The 11924-nt window shown below is 34.1% G+C and overlaps 2 protein-coding genes and 1 pseudogene across 5 annotated transcripts; 2 read left to right on the top strand and 1 right to left on the bottom strand.

The window, feature by feature from the left end:
* Window positions 1–28: 28 nt before the first annotated feature.
* LOC104735516 (uncharacterized) lies at window positions 29–2377 on the top strand. Its single transcript, XM_010455326.3, has 4 exons — window positions 29–1725; window positions 1806–1932; window positions 2011–2112; window positions 2210–2377. Exons 1-4 carry the CDS (start codon window positions 47–49, stop codon window positions 2261–2263), a joined length of 1962 nt encoding a protein of 653 aa, XP_010453628.2. The 5' UTR covers window positions 29–46; the 3' UTR covers window positions 2264–2377.
* A 3953-nt stretch (window positions 2378–6330) lies between these two features.
* On the top strand, window positions 6331–9776 carry LOC104735518 (pentatricopeptide repeat-containing protein At5g15010, mitochondrial pseudogene; annotated as a pseudogene). Of its 2 annotated transcripts, XR_015578361.1 has the most exons (4): window positions 6331–8355; window positions 8689–9009; window positions 9115–9225; window positions 9312–9776. The product of XR_015578361.1 is annotated as a pentatricopeptide repeat-containing protein At5g15010, mitochondrial pseudogene, transcript variant X2 (transcript). The 2 variants fall into 2 exon arrangements; XR_015578360.1 differs by having other exon boundaries at window positions 6331–9009.
* On the bottom strand, window positions 9597–11511 carry LOC104737998 (uncharacterized). Of its 2 annotated transcripts, none has more exons than XM_087481977.1 (7): window positions 11299–11511; window positions 11136–11221; window positions 10839–10928; window positions 10554–10640; window positions 10314–10441; window positions 10091–10222; window positions 9597–9991 (listed from the first exon to the last, which is right to left on the bottom strand). In XM_087481977.1, exons 1-7 carry the CDS (start codon window positions 11432–11434, stop codon window positions 9820–9822), a joined length of 831 nt encoding a protein of 276 aa, XP_087338103.1. In that variant the 5' UTR covers window positions 11435–11511; the 3' UTR covers window positions 9597–9819. The 2 variants fall into 2 exon arrangements, with proteins under 2 accessions (XP_087338103.1, XP_087338104.1); XM_087481978.1 differs by having other exon boundaries at window positions 9597–10013.
* Window positions 11512–11924: the final 413 nt, after the last annotated feature.

Below are 11924 nucleotides of genomic sequence, written 5' to 3' on the forward strand. Positions count from 1 at the left end.
ATGTGAAAGTATGAATTTTGATAAGTTCAATGTCCATTGAAGAAAGATGAAAGATATAATGAAGGAAGTAGAAGGGAAAGTGAAGTTTTCAATGGCGGATTCGACAATGATGTTACTTGTTCAACAAGCTATGGACAAAGCTCATGAAAAGATCAAAACCAAACACGGTCTTCTCCTCCGTCTCAACGCCATTTCTATTTTCTACGAACTCGCTGTGTTACAGCTCGAGAGCTGTCTTAGTTTCGTCAGACAAGAGACCGATAAACTCGAGAGTAACCACGAGGAAGTGGTTCGCGATCTGAGAGAGATCAAAGACAGGCTTCACCACCGTCTCTTAGAGACAGAATTAGCTATTCTTGAGAAAGACAGACAGTTGTTGGAGAGTTCTGAGAATCAAGAGAGTCTAAGAAACGTGTTAGAGAGTAAAGAAACAGAGTTGGTTCATTTGCAAGATCTTGAGAGGAAGAGATTTCATAACAAGATTGGAGATTCTATTAATGAAGATGAGTTTTCTGAGCTGAAGAGCTCTGTTGATCAGCAAGTGATGAATCTTAGACAGAAGCTTGAGACAGAGTACGATGAATTGGGAGGAGAAACAGTGGATCCTTCAGGGGTTGATATCGATGTTTTGAAAGGGACAATGGATCTTGCTTTCAACAAGATGCATCACGCTATATTCTTGTCGGAATTAGGTCCGATTGAGCAGAGTTGGAGATGGTCTATAGAGAGAGACTCAATGTCGTTACTGATAAAAGGTTTCATGAATGGTTTAGAGGAGAAGATGGAGAAGGTAATGATGGTTGTGAGCGATTATGAATCAGGTTTTACAGAACGAGTTAGTTCGATTCGTAGAGAGGTAGAGTGTTTAGAATCTCAGATTGAACAGATCATCATCATCAACAGATCATCATCTCCTAGATCAGGTGTTGCCACCGCAGCAACAATATCATCATTATCTTCAATAGATTGTGAAATTGGTGTTGAGAAAGAAACTAAAGAGGATGAAGAAGAAGAAGAACAAGAACAAGATTCAAGCAATTTTCCTGTTTCGAAGTTGATAAAGAGTCATGAATCAATCATTAGGAGGAAAAGTGAAGAGCTTGTTCCTCCCAAAATCGAGTCTGTTAAACGTCAGAAGAGCTACAACAGCTCTAGCTCGAAGCGAGCTGTTGATGATATTGTGGCAGGTCTTGATAGCTTGATGAGTATTAACTCTAAGCTGTTGGAAAATATGTTTGATGATGGTGGTGGTGGTAGATATGATCATGAGCATGAAGTGGTAATAGATGACAATTTGGATGATGTTTGGATGAAAATGCAGAAGAATAGATCAGTGTTTTCAGACAATGTCAGAGAGGAGAAAGAAGATGCAGAGATGAAACTGTTAATATTGGAAGATACTTACTTGACTTTGCTCAAAAGTTTAATAACAGATGAGAACACAAACAGTAGAAAAGCGAAAGACGAAGAAGAAGTGATCAAGAATTGGGAGAAAGATTATGAGATTCTTCGTGAAGATGAAGAATTCAAACAAGAACTCAGTTGGATTGTTGTCACAGAGTTGCTAAGAGAGGTTTCAGAGACTATGGAGAATCATGAAAAGATTGATGCAAACAATAAACGAATGATCGCGGAAGAAGGAAACAAAGCCTGCTTGGAGATCTCTTTATTGTATGATGATTTTGATTTGAAGATTCAAGAGAAGTTAAAGATGGTAACTTTCAGGTGAGTAGAAAAAAAGAGTTCTTGGAAAAACAGTTTATGATGAAGCTTAAGTAGTGATCTCTTTTTGTTTGATTTTCGAGGTTACAAAACTTGGAGATAAAGATTGATACAACGATAGATTGTATAGCAGCGTTGAGACGAAAAGAATCAGTTTATAGAACAGCTTTTGTTCTTAGCTCTGAAAATCTCAAAAAGGCAGAAACTGAGGTAAAACAGTTTTTGAATTTCATTCTTAATTGTGAGTATTTATATGAATCAAATGATGAAAATGCAAAAATATTGCAGGTTGATCTTCTTGGAGATCAAGTCGATTCACTAGTGAAGCTACTACATAAAACACTTTGGACATTTCATCAACATCCATTGCTTCTCTGCAGTAACTCAGATGTAAGCTAACCTCTCTATTTTTAAAAGCAGATTGTTTCACAAGTAATCTCTATATAGAAAAATCTATTAATTTTGTCTTTTTGAATTTTTTTTTCAGATATTGGAGATCTCGAAGATGATCAAGAAAGAGTTATCATTTGAGGATTCATGAAACCAATTCTACTACATACAGACTGCATGATACAGTCATACACTATTCTTTTTCTTTCTCTTTTTTTCTTTTCATAAAATTTTTCAATATAAAATTTATGAAAGTCAACCTCAATTAATGTGATTTCCAAAAAATCTCTGAAGAAATTTTAAATTTATTACTAAAATACTTCTGCTATTGAAAAACAATAAATATGTTTAGCAAATCTTTGTTATACAATTTTAACATGACTAGGAAAATAAATTAAATAACTCACCAAAATTCTCATATTTAGTCCAAGTTACCATTTTCTATATAAGAACCCTAAAATTTCACTTATTAGAGACATCACAACAAGATCTTTAAAATTTTACCTGTCCAATTCCAGAAAATTGAAAAATGGAAACGAAACAGATCAAAGCGATGTTGTTCTTCTCAACTCTGATCGTGGCAGTGCTTTGCCGTCCTCAATCCGAAGTTCAGGCGTCGATACCAAGTCCAGATGGACCAGATGAGTGCTTCCAGGCCTTAAGGAAGGTTAAAGGTTGTGTCGAAGCCGTGAAAGCTGCCACTGAAGGACGGTTTAAAGGTTTGGGTAAGGATTGTTGCGACGCCATCAATAGCTTCTCCGGCGAGTGTTTATTGACCTTTCCCCCCGGAAAAACCATACAGTAGCCATTTCGTTACTCGTTAAGGCTGCATGTGATGTTACTTAAAATGTATCAGATTAAATCATTGTTTCCTTGTAACGCAAGACACTACGCGTTGGTGTTTTGAAGAAAACTTATTACTTTTCAGGCCCTCCAAGTTGTCCATTGTTTATTTTATAATTTCTCTATGGGTTTCACTTTCATCTGTCTGCAAAACATAACAACAGCCCCAAAAACAATAATTGTTTCTATCAAGCAACAAAGCAGAGCAGCACAACAGCCCCAAATAAAAAAATCGGTAAAATTTCAAACAATGTCACAAAATAAACTTTAAATCGTAAGCTCAAAAATATTTTGTAATGAAAATAAACAAAATATGAACAGCTAATGTTTGCTATACAATCTCAACATGGTAATATATCTTATTTATTTATTGTTGATTTATTATTGGGTTTATTATTTGATACAAATTATGAGAATTATGGTAATATATCTATCTATACTAGTATTTTTGCAGCAACTTTTGCTCAAAAATACATTTTGGAAAGTTTTTACATTTAATGCAATTAATCCTTATATTCATATCCAAACAAGTATAGTTAATTTTTTCTACAATCCTTATAACCAAACAAAATTAAAATATTTTAAATATCCATATATGTAATATCCTATAATTCATATAGATATTTAGAAGATTTATTCCATATTAAAAAAAAATATTCTCCTATCATCTTTATTGATTTTAAAATTTAAATGAATCATCATATAATACATAAAGTTAATAAAAATGTATATTTTTCCTGCATATATTGTAATTTGAATTTTTCAAACGAACATATATTACTCAATTAATATAAAAAGTGTGTGTTCAACATACATATATAGTAAATTTACCATATATAATAATTTATAGAATTTTAAGAAGTTTATAATTTATAACTGATATATCTAAACTTAATAAAAAGTTTAAAATTATGAATATTTAAACATTAAATTTTCAAAATAACACAAATGAGTTATAATAAATAATGGGTTATATGACATTACATGATTGAACTGATAATACTAAAAAATAAAATATCATTAATATGATACTTCAATACGGGTCAAATCTTTATTTTACTATTTTAACAACACAAATATAAAATATGTCGAATCAAACTGATTTAGTTAATATTGTATTAAACAAAAAGTGTTGTTGTGGTATACAACGAATTATATGTTAAATCACTAAAATTAATAAAAGAGTACATTAGCAAAATTAGTATTAAAATAATACATTAACAAAAAAATAAAAATAAAAACTTGCCCGCGGTGTACCGCATGTCATAATCTAGTTTAGCTAGTCAAAAGTTAGTAAAAAAATAAATATGACACACCCTAAAACACAATTCCCATCTCTCATAGTTAGAGTCAGAGTCAAACAAAAGAACAAGATATAAAAAAATCCTGTCCAATTTGAGAAAAACTCTGAAATGGAAAGGAAACAGAGCAAAGTTATGATCATGTTCTTCTTTCTCTCTGTGATCATGCATGGCGCTGCTTTGTCGTCATCAAACCTAAGCTCAGGTACCGAGACCAAGTCCAGACGAATGCTACTTGACACGTAGTGTGGATCATCTGTGAGGGAAAAGAAAATATTGTCAAAAAAGTTAAAATCATGTTAGCAAATAACCCACATAGATGATACAGCTTACCTTCATCACGTATAAAGATCAAGAATAGGCATGCGTAACCACAATTGTAAGCACCACTAAAAGGCAAACGAATTTGTTTGTTGGACTGATCGTCATGAGAAGGGAACACTGCTGAGTATTAGGCAGGCCAACTCCACATAAGTGTTTGTTGTGAGCAAAACTGGAAAAAAATTGGACACTTTTCCAGATTTTGGTTGTAGATATGAAAATAGACAAAATCATCAAACCGGCCACAGAAATAAACCAAAGCCTCGCCCAAGCACAGAATCATCGGCTATAATATGAGCTTCCCGGCTAGATCAGGAATAGTAGATACTCAAAAAAACCAAAAAAAAATGCTAGATAAAATTAGTCATCGTCTCTTTTAGGTTGTAAAAATCGCTCGATGATGATGAGTATTAAATAATCCAGAGGTTTGGAGATAATGAATCATTGAATATGTTGATGAGTCATTAGACTTATTTATATACTAGATAATGTATCACGGCGTTAAAATTAATATAACAAAATATAATTATATATTTTTAAAGGAGTTTAGTAAGTTATATAATAAATTGATTATTTAATAGTTTGTTACATAAATATTCTTTTAAATAAGTATTTTTCAAAGCTTGTACAAAAATTATAAAAAAAATTCCCTCAATTATGGTTTTATAGCTTTCTTAGCTCATTCAATAGTTTTTCCACTGTCCCACAAATGCAAGAAAACTTACATATTGTTTATTATATTATTTTGATTTATCATGAAAATAAATATTATTCGAGATGATTAATCGAAAACTAAAGACGTTTTTCCGAGATGATTGATGAATTCATATATAAAAATCATTTGAAAAATGATTCAATTAAACCGGTATAAGTCAAACCAAAACCTAACTTATATATATTTACAATTCACAATAATTTGGTTTTAATAAATTAATTTAAACATATTATATATATATGTTAATTAACTATATACTAATAAATAATATATGATTAGAATAATATTAATAAGTGAACAGAAATTAAAAAATAGTTACATAATAATTTTATGTGAATTATTTATCTTAAAATGAATTAAAAAAAAAAGCAAAATAGAAAATACGCGACATATCTTAAGGATGACAAATAGAATTGATAATAAAACTATACATCTTGATGTTCATAATATAAGAATAATATATATGTAGTACTAATATCCCAAAAAAACTTAAGAACAATTAAGACGATAGAAAAGTTAAATATTTCATCATATTTTAAAACAAAATTATCACATATATATATATATATCATATCTTATATATATATATATATATATATATCATAAACATATGTTGAAATTCTTATAAACATAATAACATATGCTACACACATGTTGAACTCTTACATAAAGTATATAAGAATTAAAAAATGTAATAATTAATATTAATATCTTTTATTATTTATTCTTTTTTTAATTATCATTAATCATTCATTAGAATGCTATAACAACTATACCTTACCAAAAAAAGAATGCTATAACTATAAAGGTGAAAAAATAACAGAAACACAAATAAAAAATTGCAATTAATTAAAATTTATTGCCTTAAAAATTAAAATATGGATATGAGAGTTACATAAACCCGATCGGTTCCGTGTACAGAAATCCGGAATTTCGAATCAATTTGCCGATCGGTTCGAACCACTGCTAAATGTCGGCAAATTTCGGTTCTCTCGGTTAAACCGTCAGGTTAAAAAACTATGAACAAACCTCAGCATTATTCCACGCCACGCGCCTATCTTCGTCTCACTCTCATTCATTCATTCATTCCTGATTCTCCTTTTACAGTCTCTCTCTCTCTCTTTCTCGAGCTTTAAAGCGGTGATGTTCGTATCCTATGTTTACATCATAAACCATCGATTGGGTATTGCCATAACTTAGGCTAAAGTGAACAACTTTGGTCTGCTGCTATTACTGTTTTTTTTTTTCTCTCTCGCGGAATGAGAGGAACCTTTCTGATTAGATCAAGGCTATTGATTTTTAGGGCTCCTGCTGTTAATTGTTTAAGATCTAGTCATGTTTTGCTTAATCCGAGCGATATAGCTTTTGTTCGACCGCATTTGGATCCTCCACCCATAGCTTGTGTGCTTCCTTTGGGTCTCTGTTCTATGTTCTCTACTTCCAAAGTTGATTCGAAGCAATTAGGATTCAATCAGAGTCATAATGACGAAAGTGAAGAAGAGATTGACCTCGATCTTGGTTGTATCATAAGTGATGATGTTAAAGTGATTGTGAAGCTCTTGAAAGATTGTGGGAGTGACCGGAAGGAACTGAGGAAGAAGCTTGAGGAATGTGATGTGAAGCCGTCGAATGAATCAGTGGTGGAGGTTCTTTCTCAAGTTCGTTATGATTGGGAAACTGCTTTCACTTTCTTTGTTTGGGCAGGGAAGCAGCAAGGTTATGTTCGTTCTGTTCGTGAGTATCACTCTATGATCTCTATTCTTGGTAAAATGAGGAAGTTTGATACAGCTTGGACATTGGTTGATGAGATGAGAAAGTTTAGTCCTTCTCTTGTTAACTCACAGACGCTTTTGATCATGATTAGGAAGTATTGTGCTGTACATGATGTTGGCAAAGCCATTAACACTTTCCACGCCTACAAAAGGTTCAAACTTGATATGAGGATTGATGATTTTCAGAGTTTGCTTTCTGCTCTTTGTAGATACAAGAACGTTTCAGATGCTGAGCATTTGATCTTCTGTAATAAGAATACGTATCCGTTTGACGCCAAAAGCTTCAACATTGTTCTTAATGGATGGTGTAACGTGATTGGTAGCCCACGGGAATCTGAACGAGTCTGGTTGGAGATGGCAAATGTTGGAGTCAAACACGATGTCGTGTCTTATTCGTGCATGATATCATGCTACTCGAAAGGTGGAAGCTTGAATAAGGTTCTCAGACTTTTCGATCGGATGAAGAAAGAGGGTATAGAGCCAGACAGAAAAGTTTACAACGCTGTTGTGCACTCTCTTGCCAAAGCTAGGTTTGTCTCCGAGGCTAGGAGTTTGATGAAGAAAATGGAGGAGGAGAAAGGGATGGAGCCAAATGTTGTTACTTACAACTCTCTCATTAAACCTCTATGCAAGGCTAGAAAAACCGAAGAGGCTAAACAGGTTTTTGATGAGATGCTGGAGAAAGGACTCTTGCCAACAATCCGCACGTACCATGCTTTTATGCGGATACTAAGAACAGGAGAAGAGGTTTTTGAGCTGTTAGGTAAGATGAGAAAGATGGGTTGTGAACCAACTGTGGATACGTACATAATGTTGATCCGTAAGTTATGTAGGTGGCGCGATTTCGATAATGTGTTATTGTTGTGGGATGAGATGAAGGAGAAGGGGGTTGGTCCGGACCTTAGCTCATACATTGTGATGATACATGGGCTGTTCTTGAATGGTAAAATAGAAGAAGCGTATGGGTTCTATAAAGAGATGAAGGAAAAGGCTATGAGACCAAATGAACATGTTGAAGATATGATCCAAAGCTGGTTTTCAGGAAAACAGTATGCAGAGCAGCGGGTAACAGATTCTAAAGGGAATGTTTCGGTTCTTGATAAAGGAGATATTGTGAAGAAATCTGAAAGAGCAGAGAAATTTTTAAAGCAGCCTGAGATGAGGAGGGTTGTGAGAGGACATGGATATTCGTATTGGGATGAATAGAAAGCTACAGAGAGAGAAATCTTGAAGCGACGTTAAGATTCAAGAAGAATATCTTGAAGAGCTTTGACCAGATTAGCTAGTTCTGGTATGTTTTATCATAACAGGTTGACTTTGCTTTAAGGAGAACCATCTTGCTTTTGACAAAGTAAGATAGTTCTGGTTAGGTTGATTCATTAGAGGTTAATTTTGCTTTGCGAAGAGATAGTTAGTGTTCCTGAGGAATTAATTCTGAAGAGAGAAGATTAAAGTGTTTAAAATTGTATTTATATTTTTGATGAAGAAGAATATCTCCTTTGAATCTGTTTATGTAGATACAAAAAAAGACCAAAACCATGAAAGACTTGGATTTATATGTGACTAGAGAAAGGTGTGAAAGCTACTGAAACTCAATATATTTTTGTAATACAATGTCTTGTAGCTCTTTCTTCCCTGATGAGTTGGAGAGAAACTCATTTTTCAAATAGCTTGCAAAAGTGAGATCCATGGTAACTGCAGAAGCCTCGGGCTTTTCGGTTATGCTATCCATAAGCTGGATTGACAAACAAGGTGGAGAGGAAGACTGCGAATATGCATCACACAGGCTCAATGAATCAGCATTCTTCCTCAATAATGAAGAGAATTGGTTTATGGTTCTTACACATTCCAACCAATATATATTTCCCTCATGAAGGAGGATTCTAGCATTTTCAAAATAATAAGCACTTAGGTTTTTTAGCAAGGTATAATGTGTTTTAGCAAGGTATGTCTGATCAATCTTAGGTTTTTCTCTGCCTATGTCTCCAAATTTAATGCTGAGAAATTTAGTCATATCTATGCTCAAACAATGCATTCTCTCTTGTTTTAGGGGTGGAAAATACCCAGAGGAAGACGCAAAGGCTATTATCGTGCAAATTCTTACTGTTGTTTCATTTTGTCATTTCCAAGGAGTTGTGTTCATAGGGACTTGAAGGCAGAGGTCTGTTTTTCCTTAAACTTTCCCTCTCTATACCTCCACTAGCAGTACACATGATTACTAAACACTCTTATTACCTTGTTCAACAGAACTTTCTATTTACATCTAGCTCTGAAGACTCAGACTTTCAGGCGTTCTCACTATACTTTCCTATTCGCGGCCTGATCCTGAAAATTTTGTTTAACTCCTCCTCCCCTGTACAGATGAAAGGTTAAATTTTGTTCGTATATGTGATGATGTTGTCTCACAAGATGTTGGAAAGATCTCGAAGCTGTTGAAAGATTGTGGGAGCGACTGTGTGTCCCCTAGTTGAGACAAAAACAATCTGTTTATAGAACAGCTTTTGTTCTTAGCTAGGTCTGAGAATCTTAGAAAGGCAGGAAATGTTTTGTGATTTCATTCTTAATTTTGTGAGAATGTGAGAATGACTCTACACGCATATACAGATCTCAAATGTGAGAGAGGTTGCTTGGAGTTGGGATACGCTAAACAAACGCTCAACTTATAAACTCATCATGTACAATAAAATGAAAAGAGACACACATTTAATTGTATTTTTGTTTTTTTTGTTTTTAGAACTGAGAGATGCTCACACAGTTAGGTTCTCAAAGGCTCAACGTGTTCTCTGATGAACTCTTGTATCTGATCTGTTTCTCCCGTTAGTCCAGAGGTCTCAGCGACAGCGATTGTGTTACGGCAATGTGAAAACGAGAACACTTCTCCTTCAATCCCGAGTGTAAAGTCATTCCTTTCGCTCCTAAGTCTCTCTCTGCGAAACACACACATGAAACCTTTTGCTTGCGAATGAAACCTTTGGATATATATATATATATATAGAAACACATGATTAAGAAAGAAGGACCCTCACAGTTCTCTCTCCATTTGCCTGCTAATGAAACCTTTGGAATGCGCAGTTACTTTATCCGTCTTGTTACAACAAAGTAGAAGCGGGATCCAATTCGTAACGACACTAGCATTGGTGAGAATGTCATAAAATACCCTGGAAAAGAAGAAACCATGGTTAAAAGTACGGTTCTATTACCAAACCACCTCTCTTTTAATTGTATATGTGGTAATATATAATTACTCACTCTGAAGCTGCCTGAGAATTTCGGAGAAATTCTAGTGAATCAACCACAAACACAACAGCGGCTGCTCTAGGCAAGTATCTTTCCAGAGTAGGAACATCAACAAGCTGAAAAGGTTTTGGAATTCCACTCTGTTTAACACATTGCAATGTATGTTTGTTCAGTCCATAAAACACTTACACTTAACATATATATTCTTGAATTAAAAAAAAAAAAAAAAAAAAAAAAAACTAAGGAATATACCATAGTGATTTCAGTGCGAAGGAGAAAGGTGCGTTGGTCCAGTTCCACTGACATTACATCACTCTGACGTGTGGATAAATCTCGGAGCTGTCACAAATACAAAAATGCATATATAAAAGTTAAAACCATCTCAATCATCATCATGATTCATGACACAACAACATTCACACTTAGTACTTAGTAGTTCTACACATTTTGAAGGGGTAAGTCTGAACACTTACACTTTACATATATATTCTTGAATTAAACAAAAAAACAAAAAAACTAATGAAGTTCTTTATATACCATAGGGATTTCAGTGCGAAGGAGAAAGTTGCCTTGTTGGTCCAGTTCGACTGACATTACATCACTCTGACGTGTGGATACATCTCGGAGCTGTCACAAATACAAAAAAAAATTGTAGATATAAAACCATCTCAATCATCATCATGACACAAAAACATTCACACTTAGTAGTTCGTTTCTTCAAGTAGCTTTATATGATAAGTAGACTACACATTTTAAAGGGGTAAGTGTGAAAACATTATTCGAATGAGGATAATATAATTAAGAAAGTCAAACCCTAAATAAATAAATACTCACTCGATTGAAGAGCACTGTTTTGCCACTTCCGCCTAGACCAGACAACAACACAACCGTACTAGGTTTCTTACGTCCGAAAAAGTGATCTGCAAAACTCATACAGAAATTAGGAAAAAAGAGATCAATTGCGACATGCGATCATGGTGTCTAATTAATACCTTACCAATTAAGAGCATAATGATCGTTTGTAACACAATAAAAGTGGCAACAAAAAGAGCAGTCTCTGTTGGTCGAACAGACTCAATTACTCGATGCAACCACTGCTCCGCCAGATTTTTCAAACCCTCCAAGTTGTTCATCTTTTTCTTTTATTCCTCTCTCTGTGGGTTTCACTGCATCTGTCTCCAAAACAGAACAAGAGGTTAGGGTTAGGGATATGATGATGACTCATTTAGCGTTATTATATAGCTGCGGAATCTCGGTTTAGATAAACCCGATCGGTTCCGTTTATTAGAAATCCAAATCAATTTCTCCCATAGGTTCGAACCACTGCACCGAGAACCAAAGATTTCGGTTCACTCGGTTCGGGTTTGTTCGGGTAAAACCGTAAGCCCAGGTTATTATTATAAACAAACTCAACTTTATTATGAAACTTAATGGGCCAAGAAAAAGAAGCCCAAATATGTAAAACCCACGGGCCTATGTATCTTGTCTTCTCACTCTCTCTTTACTGATTCTTCTTCTTCTTTTTACAGACTTCTTCATTCTTGAGCTTTAAAGCGGTGATGTTGTTTCTTTAAAGCTCAGGAACTTGTCGGGTCCGCTCGTCTCTGTTTTAGTGTTAATTTT

This window comes from Camelina sativa, chromosome 13 (genome assembly GCF_030686135.1).
Source record: "Camelina sativa cultivar CO46 ecotype springtype chromosome 13, ASM3068613v1".
NCBI lineage: Eukaryota > Viridiplantae > Streptophyta > Magnoliopsida > Brassicales > Brassicaceae > Camelina > Camelina sativa.